At 35.9% G+C, this 24,246-nt stretch overlaps 1 protein-coding gene and 1 pseudogene across 1 annotated transcript in view; both read left to right on the forward strand.

Moving 5' to 3' along the window:
• LOC136154110 (protocadherin-11 X-linked) overlaps positions 1-16,703 on the forward strand; it is an 823,611-nt gene extending 806,908 nt beyond the window's left edge. Inside the window, exon 7 of the mRNA XM_065916351.1 lies at positions 16,605-16,703. Within this exon, the coding sequence (XP_065772423.1) occupies positions 16,605-16,684 (80 nt within the window). The 3' untranslated portion in view covers positions 16,685-16,703. The remainder of the gene's footprint in view (positions 1-16,604) is intronic.
• Positions 8,874-10,216, forward strand: LOC136153764 (beclin-1 pseudogene; annotated as a pseudogene).
• Positions 16,704-24,246: the final 7,543 nt, after the last annotated feature.

Here is a 24,246-nt window from a genome sequence, read left to right on the forward strand (position 1 = left end):
TTTTATTTTTGATTGCAAGGTTACTTTAAAAACAAAAACCTCTAACGTCTTATTTCAGCAAGAATTTCAAAACTGTCATAATGAAATGTTAACATTAGAATTCCAAGGTTCACATCTCTGTCTATTTTGGTCTCATTAGAAGTCAGTCAGGCAGTAGTATGTTAATTTCCCTTACAAAATCCATTTTTACAATCAAAAAAGATGGGAAACTTTTATTTAATACTTAAATTCTGCATATCACCTAGTGAACTAAAACAATAAAACCTCATAAAGTTTGTCCCCTCGATTTTTATAGCACTGTTTGACAACATTTTACAAAAAGATTATTTTCTTTCCTTTCACAAGACTAAGAAATATAATTGGAAAAAAATGAGAAACATGCTTAAAAAACACACAATCCTATAAAAATATCCATTTTGCTATTTTACCCATTCATCTAGTCTAAAGGCAGTTGGAAAGCCACACCTTAAACTTACACAATCCAATAATTTCCTTAAAGAAAAAGAGGGTCCAAGTATTGGACAATAAATAGTAAAGAGTTGTAAATTGTCCAGAACCTCTTATTGTAAAATAACCTGAAGATCATGCAAATATAGTCCTTTTAAATCCTTTTCATGTCATTTGTGATTCAAGAGATGTTATTTTGTACTGGCCTTTCAATAGGATATCAGTCCCCACATGAACTGCCAAGCAGTTTCGCAGATCAGAACACTTATCCCCTGTTAGGAGTATTAAGTGTCACTGTCAGTTTATCCTATGTGAAGTGAAGTATATATTAGTGCAGCCATCATGCCATATGTATAAACAGTTCACCTTTCACTTCATTTTAGTAGACAGAGGTTGACATTTACTCTTTTTTTAACTTACCTTGTTTTCTCTAGTGAATTTTATAGGCCAGAACCAAGTAATCCATCCATTCTCATTGACAATATTGAATTTACATAATATATTGAAAAAAACACATTAGTCTACAGATATGCCCTCTTTCTGGAATAATACTCAGGCCCTGAATAATGGTAGGACCTTTTTTTTCTCTAACCTGAAACATCAGTCAATGCACCAGACTTGGGCATGGTTCACCTGTATTGTCACTAAAAATGAACATAATCATTTGCCTTGCTGGGTTCTCATTTTACAATTGTATATATAAACTGCAAGGTGTCATTCTACAGTTGATGACTCTGCCAGATACAAAAATACCATTGTATTGGTGTTATGTCCACAAGATCTAAGAAATTTAAGTTGTTCATGTGTAAACTGAGATTCAAAGATGTTAAGTAACTCACCTGTGGTCACATAATTATTAAATAAAAGGGTTGATATTTAAACTCTGATCTGTCATAGTCTATCCTAGTCCTTTTCTTATTATATCACACTGTATTTTAATAGTAAGTTTCTTGTAATATTTAGGCTTCCCTGGTGGCTCAGATGGTAAAGTATCTGCCTACAATACAGGAGATCTGGGTTTGATCCCTGGGAATAGCCCCTAGAGAAAGAAATGACTACCCACTCCAGTATTCTTGCCTGGAGAATTGCACAGACAGAGGAACCTGATGGGCTACAGTCCATGGGATCACAAAGAGTCGGACATGACTGAGCAACTAACACTTCACTTTTTGTAATATTTGTATAAAAATTTTATGTATTAATGCAGTTCTTTTTTCTGGTTGCTATTCTCTTTAATCAACTAGCACAAATTGATTAGCCTAACCCATTTTTTCTGTGATATGAATCTTATCTATGTTTTCATGCTCATTTCTCCACTTAACCTTCAATCCCAATGCTTTACGCAATCCAAATAATTTAAAAGTTCACTAAATAATTCACCTGACTTCCTTGTTGGTTTATAAACCTTGTCGGAATGTTCACTTCAAAGCACTTCTCATCTTTCAACCCACAGTTCAAGACTCAATTCTTTTTGCAATGCTTTCCATGACCCTCCCGCAATAAAATTAAACACTCTCTCCTCTGTGACCTCACTATACCCTCTATGGACTCCTGTCACAGCAGATAAAATAAACTCAGATATTCTTTCCTCAGCTATGTCTAGTCTACTATCAAGCCCATTCAAAGCATTCTTCCTTTCTGTTTAGTGTTTTTGGTTTCTAGTGTTTCTTTTCCATTCCTTCCATCTCTTTGCTTACACTGGCCATCTGTTCTTGAAAGCTGTTTCTAATTTATTCATTACAGTCCTTCTGTCAGTCGGTCGGTCAGTCAGTTCAGCCACTCAGTCGTGTCTGACTCTTTGTAACCCCATGTACTGCAGCATGCCAGGCTTCCCTGTCCATCACCAACTCCTGGAGCTTACTCAAACTCATGTCCATTGAGTCAGTGATGCCATCGAAACATCTCATCCTCTGTCATCCACTTCTCCCATCTTCAATCTTTCCCAGCATCAGGGTCTTTTCCAATGAGTAGTTCTTCACATCGGGTGGTCAAAGTATTGGAGTTTAGCTTCAGCGTCACTCCTTCCAATGAATATTAAGGACTGATTTCCTTTAGGATGGACTGGTTGGATCTCATTGCAGCTCAAGGGAGACGTCAAGAGTCTTCTCCAACACCACGGTTCAAAAGCATCAATTCTTCGATGCTCAGCTTTCTTTATAGTCCAACTCTCACATCCATACATGACTACTGGAAAAACCATACCTTTAACTAGATGGACCTTTGTTGGCAATGTGTTCTTGCTTGTGGGTTTCTGCTTTGATAAGTTGCTATTCACTGTATTTACCTGTCTTTCTAATTTTGAAGGTATTGTTTGTCTTTCTTGCCTGAAGAAGGACTAGGGGGATCAGATTAGAAGTTGGAAAATCCTTGCTAGAGTTTAGCTATGCAAACCTGAGGGCAAAGCACAGGGATTAGGCCAGATTGAGAAAAGGGTTTATAGGAACCTGACTCAAGTTGGGTTAAGGAGAGTCTTTGTTACTATTACAACATTTATCACACTCAACTGAAATATTGTTTTTTAAAAAATGTTGCATATCCCTCACCAGACTGGAAGCTTCAGAAAGATAGGGATCATTCTGCATTTAATGTTTTATTCTTCACATATAACCCAATGCCTTGCATGTAGCAGTAGGCAATCAATAAGTGCTTGTTGAATTGATACTAACTTTTAAAGTACAGAGCATAAGTTAACTCTAAACTATCATTTTAAAAAAATATAGCACTAACGTCAGATATTCATTAGGATTTAGACATTTAGATTCTACACTCAAAAGATGAATCTGTCAAAGTACAAACGTTTAATTGAAATGTTTATGTATATTTAATAATTATAAAATGGTAAATATTTTAATTACTATTTGATCAATCATTAAAACTTTTGATATTGCCTAGTTTCAGATCATTATTTATCATAATAGAGAAAGATCTTGTTTATATTGGAATGAGACAGCTATGTATAGATAGAAATAAATATATATCCATAGGGCTAGACAAATGTCTTGTTTTTTGCAAAATATGTCAACATTTCAAGTTGTCAAAATTTTATTTGACATGTTTTGTAAAGATTGCTATGCACTTAGATGTTCCATGCAGATATTGATCACTTAAGAGCAATATCTACATGATGACAAAAGTCTGCCTTATTTGTTTTGTGGTAAAAATGTCTTTTTTCATTTTTAAATTCATTATTTTGTCAATGTATAAAGACACTTCTTGTTGGTGTAAACTGCATAGTATACCAAGCATTTTTATAGAGTATGGTACTTCCATAAATTAGACCATTATTTCAGATGTCAACAATTAGGCTTGTCCTGAGAGTTTTCCTTTGCTCTCTTTAAAAGTTATTTTTATGAGTGTATGCTCTTTAAAAGGGATAGTTTAGTTTGTATTAAATTGAATAAAATTAGCCTACCTACAAAAGTAACAAAAGCATAATGCTAAGTTGCAACGTTTCTATAGCAAATATTTTACCCTATTGGGACATCATGGTATCGCATATGGTATGCCAACTTACCCACTTTTTAGAGACACCTGTGGTTCACTAACAGGATGTGGTAGATTATCACTAAATATACCAACGTGATAGTTTAAAACAAATCTGCTGCATTATTGCAATAGAGTTTATTTTCCTCAAATATTCTGCTGCCCAGTTTGTTAAAAATAAACACCATGATACAAGAATGAAACGTCAAGCCTGTTAGTTACACAGTGAGTCTTATAATGTACTAAAACAGTCAAACAATATAGTGATGTGAAACTGTTGCAAATTTTAAGTGTAGTGTATACTTATGCAATATATAGCATTTTAGTCATAAAATGCATAAAAGTAAATATCACACATATACATAAAATACAAGTTTCAAATATTAAAGGAAAAATATAAACATGAAGTAGTGATTGTGAATCCCAGTAGAAGACAAAGTTTTTAACTTGAACAAAAGCAGCCTCTTTGTAAAATTGAGTAATTTTTTCATGTATATTGTACATCAGGAATAAATGAGATATTATAGTAAAATTGAAAATATCTTGGTTATATTCTAGAGGTAACTTGAGGAGTGGAAAAGACAACATTTTTTCTGGGTAATTCCCTTTTAATATTCCAGAAAAGAAGTCCACAAACACCTATATTGTTTTACTGCCCCCCAAATTCTCCCTAAATATACTGTTTCCTTCTAGCTTTTTCTGTATCTTATCTCCTTTCATTAAGTTTAAATCACTCCAATGCAATGAAGAACTATTTTTAAATTCAGAATTTAGAGGTTCTGTGAATCTCTCACAGAGGCCTGTCTAAGTATTTATGGTTATTTACATCGAGGAAAAATTTACTCATTGTCATTGCCACGTAATTTAGATTTATTTCTCTTTATTGCTCTTTAGAGTATACAAATAAATATAATAAAGTAATCAAATACCTGATTCTACATTTATACAATTTTGGTTGTAATTTTTGCCCCAATCTAATCTCTGGATTAAAAAAAGAAGAAGAAGAATGAAATGAATGAAGGTAGAAAAGAGAAGGGGGAGGAAGGAGAACTAAACAGATATTTCTCCAAAGAAGACATACAGATGGCTAACAAACACAAGAAAAGATGCTCAGCATCACTCATTATCCGAGAAATGAAAATCAAAACCACAATGAGGTACCATCTTAAGCGGGTCAGAATGGCTGCTATCAAAAAATCTACAAACAATAAATGCTGGAGAGGGTGTGGAGTAAAGGGAACCCTCTTACACTATTGGTGGGAATGCAAACTAGTATAGCCACTATGGAACACAGTGTGGCGATTCCTTAAAAAACTGGAAATAGAACTGCCATATGAACCAGTAATCCCACTGCTGGGCATACTCACTGAGGAAATCAGAATTGAAAGAGGCACGGGTACCCCAAAGTTCATCGCAGCACTGTGTACAATAGCTAGGACATGAAAGACACCTAGATGTCCATTGGCAGACGAATGGGTAAGATAGTTGAGGTACATATATACAATAGAATATTGCTCAGCTATTAAAAAGAACACATTTGAGTCAGTTCTAATGAGATGGATGAAACTGGAGTCTATTATACAGAGTGAACTAAGACAGAAAGAAAAACACCAATACAGTATGTTAACACGTCCATATAGAATTTAGAAAGATGGTAACGATGACCCTATGTGCAAGATAGCAAAAGAGACATAGATATAAAGAACAGACTTTTGGACTCTGTGGGAGAAGGTGAGGGTGGGATGATTAGAGAGAATAGCATTGGAACATGTATATTGTCGTACGTGAAAATAACTGTCCAAGTTCAATGAATGAAATAGGGCACTCAAAGCCAGTGCACTGGGACCAGAGGGATGGGATGAGGAGAGAGGTAGGAGGGGAGTTCAGGTTCGGGGGACACATGTGCACCCGTGGCTGATTCATGTCAATGTATGGCAAAAACCACCACATTATTGTAAAGTAATTAGACTTCAATTAAAATAAATAAATTAATTAAAAAATAAATAAATGCAAGTATCTCTCATTCTATAGTGCTTGAAAACCAGTGGATAGTTACAGCCATCACTATGAATAATGCATTTTAGAAATACCATCAGAGAAGAAGTAATTCCAATCTTCCTCTGGCTTTTATAATGGTAGGTCTGGTCACTGTAACGTGTATAATTTTCTTCAGTTGTGAATCCAGCTACTCAGTGTATTTGCTTTGTAACACATTTTTAATGAAGCTATAGAATTTTTATGGAGGTTATTTATTTATGAAGAATTCTGTGGCTTAAAAGACTTTTCTTGTAACTGGTACTTAGAAGGAGAATTAGACTTAAAATCTAACTAAGTTGTAAAATTCTTAAAGTGGCTGCATTCCACTTTTTTATATACTTATCCCCCAAATTTATCATTCAAGTAACTTTGATTCCAGGAATCAGGATCCCTTTGTAGATCTCTCTAATTAATAGTGTTTAATTTTAAAAAACCTTAATCTATAAAAAGCATATGATTTGTTCTTCCTTTTGGTTTCCTTTTTGCAACATAAATTCCTATCCTCCTCTGTAAAGGTAGAAAATAAATGGAGAGAGTAAATATATTTCTGTTCATTTTCCCTTGAGGAAAAATGGCTAAAAGCCTTTGTTTATCCATCAGGGCTGAGCTAAGGAGAGATCCTACCAACTGTCAGAAATAGTGACAGAAAGATGTGACAATGTAGAAACCTGAGAGATATAGGGAGGATTTCAGCAGAAAATTGAGACTATGAATATGAGGTGGGATGGAGGGCAGTTCTGAATGTGCAAATCAGAGCAGCTTTTCAGCTGTTTCAGAGTTGGACTTTTATAACGTCTTTGAATCACTTTGAATTGACTGCTCCTAATCAGAAAACACTCAGTTGCAAAGCATGCCTTGTCAAAAATGCATTCCAAGATGAAATATAAATGTCTTATGGGTTATCCTTGTTACTGCCCTCTGTTGTGCCAGATTGGTGAGAGCTGACTCTAGTTCAGTTTCTTGCAATAAGAAATACAGATTTTTTCAAGTGAGAAAAAATTCTTTAGAAATTGATATTTTATTCATTTGAGATCAAAATGTGTGATGCTAACTTCTGAATCATAGGTTTCCATATGGATATTAAATATTTGATTTGCAACTAAAAGAAAAACTTTCATGTGTAAACTAATGTTTTACTGGTGTTTGAGTAGCAGTGAAGAGGCAGGGCTGCAACAACAGCCTTTACTGGAGGAAAGCACTGCTATGAGTTATCATGATCCCCAAAGCCTGGGGATTCAAAAGAAACAAAAGGGGGAAGAGACATTGCAAAAGAAACAAGGATATTAACATTGCATCACAGGACCTCCAACGCATACAATCTTCTCAGAATGTATAACATTTTATGTATATTTTGCAAACAAAAGTAAAGCTAAGACTAACATAAAGCTCATTATCATAAATCAACATAAGAATAAAATACTAAAATGATAGCAAAATTAAAAATGGCATTTGAGACAGAAATTTAGCTGAAACTTTAACAGGTTCCAGAAAAAAAAAAATGTATATACAAATAAGTTGAAACAGAACATATTTTTAAATTGCCTGAAGAACACCTGATTTTATTCAACATTAAGATCAAAATAATGAACTTTTAAAGCATTTTTCTTCTGACTCAATAGATCATAAAATCAAAAAAGTAAAGTTTTGTCAAGATGACACAGTGCCCATTTATTCTAATTGATTAGAAAAAAAAAATGTGTCTGTTGTTAGACACTGCTCTGCTTCCATGATTATGTTGGGCAGAAGTTGATGTACATATTGGGGAAAAAAACTTCACAGCCACCTATTTTTACTTACTTTCATAGCAATTTCCCAAGAAAATAAGACATATCAAAATTAAAACAGCAGCAAGGAAATCATTTACTAAGGTGAAGCTGAGGAAAGCAAAAGAAAAGCAGTTGTAGAAAGCGGCAGAAGCTCTTGAAGTTAAGCAGCTCTGTCACATACCATCAATTGGACCATTATCTGGTGCAGGAAGGCTGTAGTAAATTGTCAGATTTGCTTCTTAGCTGAAATGACGGGATGGAAATTGTGCTGTGCATATTGAGTGTTGGGTAGGAGTGGGGAGAATGAGTATATCAGATTTGCCCACATGTAAGACCTACAGTGATTGACAGTCTATCACTAGGCATAGAGTTTCTTCAAATAAATTATAACTTGGGAATCTGGATATTGTGATTCTTAAGGACCAAAAGATCAAATAAAAAGAAAATGCTATTAACACTGGCAAGAAATATTTACTTTTCCTTTTTTAAGACAATCTGATTTTAATTCTGCAAAATAGTTTCTGCTTCAGATTCTCCTTTTCTTTTAGATAAGTATTATTTGAGAGCAGTTTACACACTTATCTATGACAGCTTCCTAGTCATTCACTATAAAAGCAATATTACTTCAGTAATATTTTTCCTGTTTATATCTTCTGCATTTCAAAAGGCAGCAATGGCATATGGGAAAAAAAAGAAAAAAAATGGGGCTGGGTTGGAACTTAATTTCCCTGGTTTCTATTCTAGATCCTAGAATATAGGAGATGCTTAATAGCTGTTAGTTTCCATCCTCACTACTGGGTAAAGAATTGTTTGGCCAGAAAAAGATGAAATTTATAAAAGCTTTTCTGTGCAACCTATGGAAACACTAGTAGGAAAAAAAAAGTTTTGATCTTTGAGATAAACCTGTAAATTTTCTTAAGTCACTTTCTCATTCGAGCCTTTATTTGAGACTCACTATGAAATATCCCACGATGTAAGAGAGAACAGAGATTTAACCAGAATCTCACTTTAAAAACTAGAGGAGCGAAGTAGCTGAAGGCTGGGCAATGGCAGTCTTGGAAGCCCCACTCACAGACAGACCCGAGGCCCCAGTACCCCCGCGGTAGACTGGATCAGGGTGGTGGGCTCCGGGTCCGAGGGATGGAGGGGTCTAAGACATCCAGCAGCACCATGAAGGTGAGCTTCCTGTGTCAGCGCTGCAGCCAGCCTCTGAAACTGGACACAAGCGTCAAGATCCTGGACCGTGTCACCATCCAGGAGCTCACAATTCCATTACTTGCCACAGCCCAGCTGAAACCAGGAGACACCCAGAAGGAAGAGGTTAACTCAGGAGAGGAGCCATTTATTGAAACTCACCAGGATGGTGTCTCTCGCAGATTCATCCCCCCAGCCAGGATGATGTCCACAGAAAGTGCCAACAGCTTCACTCTGATCCGGGCGGCATCCAATGGCGGCACCATGGAGAACCTCAGCCGAAGACTAAAGGTCACTGGGGACCTTTTTGACATCATGTCAGGCCAGACAGATGTGGATCACCCCCTGTGTGAGGAATGCACAGACACTCTCTTAGACCAGCTGGACACTCAGTTCAACGTCACTGAAAATGAATGTCAGAATTACAAACGCTGTTTGGAGATCTTAGAGCAAATGAATGAAGATGGCAGCAAACAGCTTGGATTAGAGCCAAAGGAGCTGGCATTAGACAAGAGGCTGATCCAAGAGCTGGAAGACGTGGAAAAGAACCGGAAGATAGTGGCGGAAAATCTTGAGAAGGTCCAAGCTGAGGCTGAGAGGTTGGATCAGAAGGAAGCTCAGTATCAAAGGGAATACAGTGAATTTAAAAGACAACAGCTAGAACTGGATGATGAGCTGAAGAGTGTAGAAAACCAGATGCGTTATGCCCAGATGCAGCTGGACAAGCTGAAGAAAACCAACGTCTTTAATGCAACCTTCCATATTTGGCATAGTGGACAGTTTGGTACAATCAATAACTTTAGACTGGGTCGGCTGCCCAGTGTTCCTGTGGAATGGAATGAGATTAATGCTGCTTGGGGCCAGACAGTGTTGCTGCTCCACACCCTGGCCAATAAGATGGGTCTGAAATGTTAGAGGTATCGACTTGTTTCCTATGGAAACCATTCATATCTGGAGTCTCTGACAGACAAATCTAAGGAGCTGCCATTGTACTGTTCAGGGGGGCTGCGGTTTTTCTGGGACAACAAGTTTGACCATGCAATGGTGGCTTTCCTGGACCATGTGCAGCAGTTCAAAGAAGAAGTTGAGAAAGGCGAGACACGTGGCTGTCTTCCTTACAGGATGGATGTGGAGAAAGGCAAGATTGAAGACACAAGAGGTAGTGGTGGCTCCTATTCTATCAAAACTCAGTTTAACTCAGAGGAACAGTGGACAAAAGCTCTCAAGTTTATGCTGACAAATCTTAAGTGGGGTCTTGCTTGAGATCCTCACAGTTTTATAACAAATGACTTTCTTTTTTCCTTAGGAGTTCGTTTGCCTTAAAGGCTTTCAATTTTGTTTTGTTGGGAAAAAAGAAAGTGTTAAATTCGGGTACTATTAAATAGCATATGTTTACAATACCAAAAGAGAAAAATAATCTACAAAAGCCACTTTATTTTAAAATATCATATAGCAGATAGTTTCCAGAACTACAACATGCCATGTATAGCATCTGGTCTTTGTCACAGTTTTGACTCTTAACCCCATGCCTTCCTTTCCCTTTGTCCCCTCAAAACAGATAATTTAAGTTTGCTTTTTTTTTTTTAACTGAGTTGAATTGAGATTGATGTGTTTTCACTGGAGTTTGTCTCTCTCAACTTCCTACGCTTAGAACATGAACTAGAAACGTTTGTCTCCACTGAGAGGACAAGAAGTGTGAGATGCTCAGTTGGATAACATGAGAAAATGACACAAGCTTTGGTCACCATATGATGTGATCAGAAGCTTGAAATTTAACACTTCTTACTTGGTTCTAGTACTGAATGCCTGCTCTGCTGTATGTTAAGAGATATGAAATGGTGTATGATACTCTTTGAGACTTTGGTGGAGAGATTTAATTATTTGTAATAAAAGATCAACTGCAGTCTGATAACTGCCCAGAGGTGCACTGTTGGGTTTTTCTTTAACTAAAATAGAGCACTTTGTATTCTAGGAGAATTGAGTTCAAGTGCAGTTATGTGGAAAGTCTGTTGAAGTATGTGTAGAGGTGGGTGTTAGTCTTTTAAAAAGACTCTTAATGGAAAAATAGATACCTGTAGAGAAAGCTCTATTTGTGTAGCTCTTCATAACAGAACAGAGATGTTAAACTAATTTTAAGGGGAAATAAAGTCAACATCCTTGATGTTCAGTCAGGGTCACCCATATGGTCTCAGTATTTGAGCCCCTGGTTAAGACTAATTTCCATGTCTGAGGTTCTGTCTTAATAAAATGGACAGTTTAAAAAAAGCCATAAATAGCTTGTTAAACAAATATAAACTAATTTCACTGATTAAAAAAAAAAAAAAAAACTGAAGGATACTTAATAATGAAACAGTATGTTTTCTTTCCAGACTTTTTAATTTGTAATGTTGTCATTGTCATGCTGTGTGAAAGTAAACTATGTGTAGAAGTTGAGGGTTGGTGAAATTAAATAATTTCTTGCTTCAAAACGAGCTAAATGCTGATGCAATTGGAGTTTACAGTGTATTGAGAACAACATTAAAATATTTAATTAATAAGAACCACCACTAGGCTATAAGATCTTGTCTATAGAGTTGCTCTCAGTTGATTATTTCATTATTTTAGTGATAGCAAATAAACCATGTTTTCCCCTGTTGCTGAATAACAAATTGGCAATAAGATGAATACTTGAGGTGTATCAACGTGGTTAAAAGAATTAAATAAAAAGACATCAATCTTACAAATGACAGTTTCTGAACCTTTTTTTTAGAATTTTATTTTATTTTTAATTTATTATTTTACTTTACAATATTGTATTGGTTTTGCCATACATTGACTTGAATCCTCCATGAACCTTTTAAATAGTGTATTAACCTCTCAGTATAAATTTGGGGAAAGGAATTTTTTTCTGAATTATCCTGATATAATAATCGCCTCAAATCTCTACTTTGCTTAACCATGAAGGTGCAACCTGAGGGCATTTAGTGCATTACTGTCAATTTTCAAGGTACTAAATTGTCCTGAAGAGGCCTTGAAAAGGTAACTATGCTGTGACAGCAACCTAACTTATCACCCTGCAGTGATTCAGGGATTGCAGTAAATCGGAGTAAATATTTTTAACAATGCCTCCCTGGATTAAGAGACTATCTCTTGAGCAGCTCTGGAAGATGCAAGTTTTCTTAATAGAATTCTCCCTCTTATGTCTTTTATAATATTGTTAAGAAATTCAGTGCATGTTATCCTAATTCATCTCTCGATTTTAAAGTACAGCTTTCCCAAACAAATAAGATTCACTCTGTTTTTCAATTACTGGGCATGAAAGATATTCTTAAATTATGGAAATCCATTCTTAGGCTTTCAATTATCTTAATTGTTTATCTCTAAGAAGTGCACGTTTAGCAATACCTTTTAGAGTTGCTGAATGTTCAGACTGCAGACAGCAGCACGGGAGGTGCTGCAGGTCAGTTTTCCCAGATGAAGTTTAGCATTAGAAAAGGCAGGCCTGTAGCGATTCCAGTTTCTCACTGGATGCTGTGTCTTTACATGTGTCCAGCACACATTCCTGTGACCTCTTCAAGAGAGATGAGCATACCTGAAAATTGCTACCGTCTGTGATCCAGGCCTGAAAGGCAACTGTGTGATTCTAGGAATTCCAGTAACTATACTGACCCCAGGTAGAGTCATTTGTAGAGCATCATTAGACGTGTTGCTGGCTGTTACTATTATCAAAAGGGACAACAGAGACTCTTAAATTTCAAAATCCCATTATTTGTTAGTTAAGGGGTCAAACGTGTGTGTGTGCTCAATCACTCAATCGTGTTCGACTTTGAGACCCTATGGACTGTAGCCTACCAGGCTCCTCTGTCCATGGGATTTCCCAGGCAAGAACACTGGAATGGGTTGCCATTTCTTTCTCCAGGGGATCTTTCCGACCCAGGCATCAAACCTGTGCCCTTGTGTTTCATGTATTGGCAGGTGGATTCTTTACCACTCTACCACTGGAGCTGAGAATGGTTGGGTGGGGGCTGGCAAATAGGCAGCATTAAAATAGGCAATGCTAAGTTGGAAAGGGAAGTGCATCTTTGGAAGAGTGAGTTCTGGTTTGAATATTGTATTCATTAGTTATTAACCTAATAGTTTTCAACTGTGAAGTGGATGTGATTATACTTACCTTGATGCAATAAAGTGTTTTTAAACAAGCGACTAAGCACAGTGCCTGGAATAGTGTTTCCCAAATTTATGTTATCTGTCATTGCTATTGCTGGCTGTTAACATTATTAGTCCATGTACGGACAAAACGAGGCACAGACAAGTTAACTGAAGGAAATGAGTCTGAAAGTTGGTCTAAATTCAGTGCATTTCTGGGTTGAAGCATCTTAGTAACAGAGAACAGAATCAGGATAGGATTTTCCTGTATTTTCTAAGAAATAATTTGAAGCAGCATAAAAAAATTTCACTGAAACTCTACATTGTGTTCTTTATTTTTGAGTGTGTACATAGTAGAGTCAAAAACTTTCAAGGAACCTCCACACTCCTGAAAGATGAGGGGTTGCCTAAGACTATGACCAGTCCAGCTTCTTAACGGCAAGCTTAGCAGAAATTCACTAAGGCCTTTTTTTATGGCATTGCATTAGTAATATCGATTGCTTGTATGTGCTTCTCTTTAAGGGTATCCCTTGAAATATGGATTATTATAAAATTTTGTTGTGGGAAACCTCTTCCCTGAATATAAATTATTGGTGTTAAAGCAATGGATTACAAATCAGAATCTTTAGAAATTTCATCATCCATGAAACTGATTTCACATGCCATCTGCTAGATGAAGCCATCCTAACATAATTCTCTATTTCTCTGAAGCATCAGCACATTCACACAGATACTTGTCCATTTACAAGTGCTTTGGAAAGTAAAAGAATGTTACCTTTTCATTGTGCTTCACTGAGTTGAATCAGTGACTTCTCATGAAAGAGAGACACATCACTAGAAAGTGCAACAGACTTTGATGACCGTAATCCTTCCAAGATAAGTAGATGATAGTTAGCATGATAATTCTAGGAGCTATTTTGGGGTTACATATGACTATATTTAATTCATCAGAATGCTGTGCTTCATGTTAAAACATTTTTAGAGAACCAACTAAAATGTCTTGGAGAGACTGGGTTTTTGAAATATGGAATTAAGATGAATTTCTCCTGAGAACTAATTTATTTAACTAGGATGAAATTAGTAGAGGAATGTTTAAAAGATGATACACAAAAGAAAGGAGAATGTTTAATTAAAGCCATAGTTAGTATCTTTGTAACTACAGGCCATAAAACTGAGCCATCATCTCACAGTGGGTGTATAGAGGGCTAAAGCACAATGGAAAGAGTGACTTTTAAGGGCTTTTTGATTTATTAAATCAAATGATTTTGGAATATTCTGAAATGTGAGCTTGAAAATTTTAAGTGGAAGGCAGCATTGTAAAGTAGTTAAGACCATGGTTCTGCAATCAGAATGCTGGGTTTTATAATCTACTTTCTGTCTTTATTGTCCTTTATTTTTTTAATATAGATGGGATCATACAATATGTGGTCTGGCTTGTTTCACTTAGCATAGAGTTTTCAAGGATTATCCATGTTATAGCATGTATCAATACTCCACTTATTTTAGGGCTGAATAATATTCTGTTTTATGCAAATACCACCTCTTGTTTATCCACTGATCAGTTGCAGGCACCTGTGTTGTTTCCACTTTTTGGCTATTATGAGCAAGCTGCTATAAACACTCATGTATGCATTTTTATGTGGATATATGTTTTCATTTATATTGGGTATACGCCTATGAGTGGAATTGCTGGGTCTATGGTAACTCTTTAGTTAGGATTTCAAGGAACAGTTCAACTATTTTCTAAGCAGTTGTGCCATTTTACATAACCCCCTGTTATTGTTGTTCAGTCACTAAGTCATGTCCGACTCTTCATGACCCCATGGACTGCAGCATGCCAGGCTTCCTTGTCCTTCACTATGTCCCAGAGTTTTATCAAATTTATGTCCATTGAGCAGATGTGCCACTCAACCATTGTATCCTCTGTCATCCCCTTCTCCTCCTGCCCTCAATCTTTCCCAACACCAGGGTCTTTTCTAATGAGTCGGCTCTTCCCATCAGGTGGCAAAAGTATTGGAGCTTAAGCTTCAGCATCAGTCTTTCCAATGAATATTCAGGACTGATTTCCTTTAGGGTTGACTGATTTGACCTCCTTGCTGTCCAAGGGACTCTCAAGAGTCTTCTCCAGCACCACAGTTTGAAAGCATCAAATTTTCAGCACTTAGCTTTCTCTATGGTCCAACTCTCACACCCATACGTGACTATTGGAAGAACCATAGCTTTGACTATATGGACCTTTGTCTGAAAAATGATGTCTCTGATTTTTAACATGCTGTCTAGGTTTGTCATAACTTTTATTCCAAGAAGCAAGTGTCTTTTGATTTTGTGGCTGCAGTCACCAACCTCAGTGATTTTGGAGTGCTAGAACATTTCCCCTAGCACTTTGCAATTAATGAGCCTGAATAAGATCAGATAAGATTTACTGCTATCAAATCAGTTTTTGTTATAATTATTAAAGAACTTTTAGTTTAACAGTTTTGAAGTGATAAACAGAATTGTTTATGTATCACTCTTATCCTTCAAAATTGATTTTAATTCTTGCCACAGTCATAGTTTATCCCATATGAAAAAATAAATCTTCAAATGACATTATCAAATCAATCTTATCAATTAATGGATAATTTAGGCATTATGGCAAGTGTTTTCAGAAAAACATGTGATGAACATATCTTTCATTTATTTACTAGCTTAATCCATATTTCTCACTATTTCATAATGAAGATCTTTAGTAATGCTATAAATTAATAAATTGAGAGTTCAATGTCCAGTGCCTTAATGCGAATTTAAAGAAAGGGTAGTCAAACCAAAATATTGTTATCTGAGGAAATTGCTCACCATATTGAAAGGGGTGGCAATTTTTCTGTAAAATAACAATAATAAGCCATTGGCCAAGGTAAATATTGCACATTTACTTAAAAAGAAAAATATTATGCATCTCCTTACAAGAGCATGGAGTGATATGCCTGATATTTTCAACTGGAGAATTCTTTTCATTTGCAAATATGTCTGGGAAAGCACAAGACCACATGAAAAATAATTTGTTTTTCTTGTTATGCTATATGGCTCTTCATTCAGTAAATGTGTATATATCTTGTTTAGTAAAGAGGAAAGACCCATAGGCCTTTATCCCCTTATAAATTTCCCTTTTGCCAAGTGAAATTTTAAGAATTTCACCAGTCTTGGAGTAAAATTAAAGAAGTGTCTGATTAATATCTTCTTGACTGTTTGAATATAATTCTGCCTATTGAATTGAAGGATTACTAATACCTCACAGTCATGTTTGTGCCAATTTGATTGCTGAGTTCAAAATATTTCTACTCATAGGATGTTGAAAAAGCATATGAAGTTTAGAAATGGAACAGGGAGAAGTTGGTGATTCTAAATGAAAAAGGAATATAACTAAATAAAAATGTTTATATCACAAGTTTAGAAAATGAATGATTCTGTGAAATGTCCTGGAACACCCTGGGGACATAAAGAAATAAAATTGGGATTTTTCAGCTTGATTAGAGCTTGATTTATGAGGTTTTTCTTTTTTTCTTTTCCTAACAGAGGTGGAACAGGAGGAGAAAAATTTACCTTCTAAGGGAGAAAAGCATGTTGACAGATTTCTTACAGTTCCCATAGCTTAAAAACAACAACAACAAAAAATTTTGGTACACAATGCTGAGGTTGGTTAAAAATATTCCTGATATAGGAAAGATATTACTGAATCATGTAATTAATCTATGGTTTATATATAGATTTATAATAAATAGTTTAAAATTTCAAGTTTTATCAATGTTTCCTTATACAAAGTATGTATTTATGTATTTGCACTGTACTTTTTCAACTTCCTTATTTACTAACATTTATTGAGTAGAGATATTTCATTATGCACTTAAAATTAAGTAAAATAAATTCCTATTGAAGAGATAATAAAGGGGAAAAACAGATATTCTTCTACCTTTCTTATTAAAGTGAAAGTGTTAGTCCATCAGTCATGTCCAGCTCTTTGCGACTCCATGAACTGCAACCCACTGGGCTCCTCTGTCTATGGAATTCTCCAGGCAAAAAATACTGGAGTGGGTAGGCAGTCCCTTCTCCAGGGACTGACACAGGAATTGAACTTTCTGACACAGGGATTGAACTTTCTGACACAGGGATTGAACTCTGGTCTCCTGCATTGTAGGCAAATTCTTTACTGTCTGAACCACCAGAGAAACTCACTGTTTGTTTGTTTTTTTTTTCTCTTTGTCTGTATCCTTTCATTCCTATGCTAAATTTGCTTGATTGGTCCTTTAGGAGACATTAACTGAAGATTTACCTCCAGTATTTGCCCAGTTTTATTCTTTTTTTTTTTAATTTTTCATCAAAAGAATATTATCCTACACACAGAAGTTTCTGTCTCCTTGACACCCTTTTTCTCCTTCCATGGGCCAGTTAGAACTACTTACTTATCACTTCTCATCTATGTGTGGAAGGATTACCCTCTGTACTCTGTCAAAATTTACATCCTCTAAGGAAGCTATTATTTTAATAGGGGTCAGTATGGTGGCATTAGTGACGAAGAATCTGCTTGCCAACGCAGGAGACTTAAGAGATGCAGGTTCTGGGTTGGGAAGATTCCCAGGAGGAGGGCATAGCAACCCACTCCAGTATTCTTGCCTGGAGTCCCTTGGACAGAGGAACCTGGTGGTCCATAGGGTCACAGTAAGTCTGACATAACTGAAATGTCTTAGCACGCAGCACATCTGTCCTAAGGGCTTCCCAGTTTGCTCTAGTGGTAAAGAATCTGTTTGCCAATGCAGGGGATGCAAGAGACGTGGATTCAATCCCTGGGTTGGGAAGATCAGATTCCTTGGAGAAGGAAATGGCAACCCATCCAGTATTCTTGCCTGGAAAATTCCATGGACAGAGGAGCCTGGCAGGCTACAGTCCATGGGACCACAAAAAGTCAGGCACGACTGAGTGACTGAGCACAACATATCTGTCCTAAAAGCACTTATATTTTCCACTCGTATTTTCCTCTTGTATTACAAAAGAAAATACACAACTATAAATATAATTATATATATATATAATAGTTATATATTATATTATATATTTATGTATATGTATAAATATATATATATATATACATACCCCAACCTGGACCATAAACATGACAGTCTAAATATGAAGGTACATTTTCAGGACAGATTGAGAAAAAGGGGATGGGTTCTGCAATCTAAGTACAGATAAGGGGATCAGATTAAGCTTGATTGCTTGTTTTCTGACACTGACTTGCTGAATAAGAGAACGACCTGTACAGTCAACAGGATCTCAGAGTCTGACACGACTGAAGTGACTTAGCATGCACACACTGTATAGAGAGGGCGCTTAATTTGACACTTCAAATGCGTTTTTGAACTGGACTGAAACATACTGAAGTATTAAACACACAAATGAAGTATTAAAAGCACTTCATTTGTGTTTTTAATACATTAGACCTTATGGGGTATATATATATATACACATATATACATATACACACACATATATATATATATATATATATACACATATAGCTTATATTACTGTAAGTTTTTGCAAATTTGAAAACTACATCCCCTTTCTAAAGTATTCTCTTAACTCAGACATTTCTCTAAAGCATGTTCCTCCTTTCCTTTTCTATTACCAACTTCACTTCCTACCATTATAAGTTTGAACTGAAATATTTCCAGACATGAAGCTTTGGGCAAACTTCTGCTTCTTGAACAATGCTACCTAGTTTAATGTATTCCTTCCCTATGTTGTAAGAAAGTCACCCTTAACTTATCATATGTAAAATTTATTAAAATGTTCCCTATAGTTTTTTACTTCTTTGATGATTTTTTAAAAAATGTTACAGTGCAATGACAGTATTTCTACTTGCTGGGGATTTTACCTTCATTGTCTACTGGTGAAAATTGTTTGAACTAAGATGATAGATTAATCCCATGTTTTCTTGTTTTCTTTCTTTCTCTTAAACTATAAATTTGCTTTAAAAAAATTAGTATGTGAATGTTGTCATATAGCTTCAGCATTTTTCAAAAAAAAAAAAAGTTGGCTTTCATTTCCACGTGCCCTAAATCTGTTTAACTAAATTTGTTTTAAGCTAACTGGATTTTAATCTTGAAGAATATTTGTAAACTCATCCAAACTGAGAATAAAAATGCTGTATATACCATCATTTTTAAAATATCTTTCTGTTTGTTTACATTCTCTTTACCTATCATGTAGATATTATTATTATTATAATACTTTGCTTAGCAGCACCTATATCTTCAAGTTGCTGCTTCACCTTCATGTTCAATAAAGACTGATTACAAAATATTAATATTTCTGTAAAACAATCACAGCTGTGTGTACATATTACATACATGCTCTGTAGATTCAGTCCAGTGACTACTATGGAATATTATCTGGAACAATTGATTTGAGCCAAGTCTTGGAATATTTCATGCAAAGATGGGCTTAATAAAGGACAGAAAAGGTAGGGACCTAACAGAAGCAGGTGATATTAAGAAGAGGTGGCAAGAATACACCGAAGAACGATACAAAAAAGATCCTTATGACCCAGAAAATCATGATGGCGTGATCACTCACCTAGAGCCAGACATCCTGGAATGTGAAGTCAAGTGGGCATTAGGAAGCATCACTATGAACAAAGTTAGTGGAGGTGATGGAATTCCAGTTGAGCTATTTCAAATCCTGAAAGATGATGCTGTGAAAGTGCCTCACTCAATATGCCAGCAAATTTGGAAAACTCAGCAGTGGCCACAGGACTAGATAAGGTCAGTTTTCATTCCAATCCCAAAGAAAGGCAATACCAAAGAATGCTCAAACTATCGTACAATTGCACTCATCTCACACGCTAGTAAAGTAATGCTCAAAATTCTCCAAGCCAGACTTCAGCAATGTGTGAACCATGAACTTTCAGATGTCCAAGCTGGTTTTAGAAAAGGCAGAGGAACCAGAGATCAAATTGCCAACATCTGCTGGATCATCAAAAAAGCAAGAGCGTTTCAGAAAAACATCTATTTCTGCTTTATTGACTATGCCAAAGCCTTTGACTGTGTGGATCACAATAAACTGTGGAAAATTCTGAAAGAGAGGGAATACCAGGCCACCTGATCTGCCTCTTGAGAAACCTGTATGCAGGTCAGGTAGCAACAGTTAGAACTGGACATGAAACAACAGACTGACTCCAAACAGGAAAAGGAGTACGTCAAGGCTGTATATTGTCACCCTGCTTATTTAACTTCTATGCAGAGTACATCATGAGAAACGCTGGGCTGGAGGAAACGCAAACTAGAATCAAGATTGCCAGGAGAATTATCAATAACCTCAGATATGCAGATGACACCACCATTATTGCAGAAAGTGAAGAGGAACTAAAAAAGTCTCCTGATGAAAGTGAAAGAGGAGAGTGAAAAAGTTGGCTTAAAACTTAACATTCAGAAAACTAAGATCATGGCATCTTGTCCCATCAATTCATGGCAAACAGATGTGGAAACAGTGTCAGACTTTCTGGGCTGCAATATCACTGCAGATGATGATTGCAGCCATGAAATTAAAAGATGCTTCCTCCTTGGAAGGAAAGTTATAACCAACCTAGACAGCATATTAAAAAGCAGAGACATTACTTTGCCAGCAAAGGTCCATCTTGTCAAGCCTATGGTTTTTCCAGTGGTCATGTATGGATGTGATATTTGGACTATAAAGAAAGCTGAGTTCCGACGAATTGATGCTTTTGACCTGTGGTGTTGGAGAATTCTCTTGAGAATCCTTTGGACTGCAAGGAGATCCAACCAGTCCATCCTGAAGGAGATCAGTCCTGGGTGTTCATTGGAAGGACTGATGTTGAAGCTGAAACTCCAATACTTTGGCCACCTGATGAGAAGAGCTGACTCATCTGAAAAGACTCTGATGCTTGGAAAGCTTGAAGGCAGGTGGAGAAGGGGATGACAGAAGATGAGATGGTTTGATAGCATCACTGACTCGATGGACATGGGTTTGGGTGGTTCCTGGATTTGGTGATGGACAGGGAGGCCTGGCGTGCTGCAGTTCATGGGGTTGCAAAGAGTTGGACACAACTGAGCGACTGAACTGAACTGAATTCTTGTGAGAACATCACTATATACCTTTCACCACTATGAAAAGGAGTTGATCTTTTGCATTCTCCCCTTGGTCTGTGTACCTTTTTGACTTGCTTATATAAGGCCTATATCTTCAGTTTTGCAAAAGCTAGAATGATCAGTCCCTTCAGCATTATATCCTAACATTATCTCTCAAAGATCTTCTATGAACATGTTAAAGAGGATTGGTACTAGATACAAAATAAATCTCATAGGGAGCATTCAGTATCACTTCGTGATAAAAAGATCTTCCAAGTCCTGCTATTAGTGCTTACTAACTGTGAGAACTTGAACAAGGTCTTTGATATTCTCAACCCCATTTCTTCATTTGCAAAATGAGGATCATTACATTAACTACATCATTTTTTTTGTGAGAATACATAAAATAATACATATCAAGTGCTTCATACAATGCATTGGCAGACTAACTATCTACAGAGAATGTGAACAACTCATTCAAGGTTATATGAAACTGGATGTTAACTCATTCATTATTAAAGCCAAACAAGTTTATTCTTCTATTACAGTAGCACATAGATTTATCATTTTTATCAAAACATGACCTTCTCCTCCTCCCTAATATCAAGTAATATGTTCTTTGTCTTTATTTTACTTTATCATTAAGCTGGTGCATACTTTCTGTCTTGGAGAGTGCTTAAGTATAATTAATCATTAATCTTTCTTTGCTAGAGATAAAAAAAAAACACTAATGACTGTAGAGTCATCTATCAAAAGGCATATTAACCTATCAGTTGTAATTACTTCAATTTTTTGTTGGCATCAGAAAGCAGAAATACCTTAATGACATCATATTCTTTTGTTTTTTGACTTCTGACTAGGAAAATAAAATAAAATTATAACTTTATCATTAGTTAATTAATAGTCCCAGTATATTCAAATAATATATTTATTTTTTCCAGCATGCCATTTTTATAATATTATATTTTCTCTTTATTCCTTTCACCCTCTCTTTGCCTTTAAATGCCCCTTTCAAGTGCATATTAATAGGAAATGCTTGGGTTTTTTTACATATTATTTTTGGCTTTTTGAGGATTTGTGATCAGAGATGACAATAATGCCAATAGCTATATCTTTGTAGATTCGAATTTGTACCATGACAGTTGAGAAATGATACTGACAAGAACTAAATGTTTTCCTTTGCCCTGTGGCATAGGATAGAATGAACATTTGATTGACTTCTAATTAAATTAATGAGAGAGAAAATAGATTAATTGGGCACCATTGTAAAAATGATTCAGTGTATAGAAAAATTGTTGATAACTACAAAAATCTTGGGGGAGGGGGAAATAAATAGAAAATAATCAATATGAACATTTATTGTATACATAAGTAAATGTCATATTGTTTATTTTCTAGACCCTCTAAGTGATTTAGTCATATCATGTCCAATTTTCTGAACAGTCTTTCTGAAGAATAGGGATTACAAATGCATAGTAGACCTTAACAAAAATGGATAAGAGGTTCAGAGAGAGCTAATTAACTTTCTCAGGAACAAAACTTCTTAAGTGCCAAAACAGAGAATCTAGCCCAGGTCTGTCTGACCCTTAACACTTACCTTTCCCCACAGCTTGACACCACTTGAATAAAATGTATTCAAGTGTTGTTCTCAGCAGTTAAAATTTTGACCATCCAGAAAGTAAAGTTCTCTGATAAATCTGCCATAGATAGGCCAGCCAGAGAGTAAGCTAAATATATAGGAAAGGAAATGATGGGTCAACACTTCTGCACTATTTTAATGATCACTAATTAAATGTCGTGTTTGGGGGCAAACTGCTGAAGGTAGCAAAGTAAAACTTCTCAGGCTGTTTTAGAAAACTATAAAATTTGGTTGCAGATGATTTGGTCCTAAGTATTGTTCAGCTCATGTAGACATTGTATAAATATGCATGACCCTTAAAAGATGTCTCATTTAATATTAAAATCTTTTCCTCCAAAATAACATCACTTCAACAGGCAATCCATTTTGTCATTGCCATCCAATGTCATATCAACTTTCCTCAATGATGCACTGCTTTTTGGCCAAAATGATGATATTTATTAGTTTGGATGAGTCACCTCTTTTGCTTGCTAATCTGCCCACAGGCTCTTTTGAAAACCTTTCTAGATACATAGGAAATTATAACTGGTCTATCTCTAAAATTTCATGTTATTAAATTGGTCCACAAATGTTTTATCCACTCATCTCCTCATTATTTTTCCCTCATAATGTGCTAGACAGCTGTGAGCTACATTTTCTTTCTATAAATAGCAAGAGTAATGTTAGACATTTCTCACGTCTCAGAAAAAGAAAAAAAAAAAAGACACTGATAAAGATTGAAATTTGACATTAGCTAGTGCTATCATAAACTTCACTTTGTGTCCTCCAAAGTTCACCCTGGAACTCAGTGGCAACGTTCTTCTCCAACTCTCCCCATCACTGCTTTGGTCACCCTGCCCACAAAGTTCACACAGCCTCCCTAAGCCTTTCTGGTACTTAATAGCTCACACAATCATAAATTTCTTTCTTTTACTCACTCATCATTTTTCTTATATCCTGAACCTAACACTTGCTCTTTCTTGTTTGATTTATATTTTCAAAATTGTCCTTTATCTCACAATTCATCATAATTTTTTAATGTTTTTTTTTTTTCAGCATTTTCCCCAGATGCCTTGTTTCTTCACCCTTTTTTTCCCTATGGCTTCACTTTGAATTAAGGTACTTTCAGATACTTAACTAGATAATTTTCAGTATACTCTAAGAGTGAGGTTAAAAGACATGTAGTAAACAGTTGTTGATGGTGGCTTAGTTGCTAAGTCATGTCTGACTCTTGCAACTGCATGGACTGTAGCCCACCAGCTCCTCTGTCCATGAGATTCTCCAGGCGAGAATACTACAGTGGGTAGCTATTCCCTTCTTCAGGGGATCTTCCCGACACAGGGATCAAACCTGTGTGTCCTGCATTGCAGGTAGATTCTTTACCATCTGAGCCACCAGGGAAGCCCAAATGCAAGCATATGTTGGATCAAAATTCTGTTTTCATTTATTATGTATT

The sequence above is a fragment of the Muntiacus reevesi genome, chromosome X (assembly GCF_963930625.1).
Source record: "Muntiacus reevesi chromosome X, mMunRee1.1, whole genome shotgun sequence".
Lineage (NCBI taxonomy): Eukaryota > Metazoa > Chordata > Mammalia > Artiodactyla > Cervidae > Muntiacus > Muntiacus reevesi.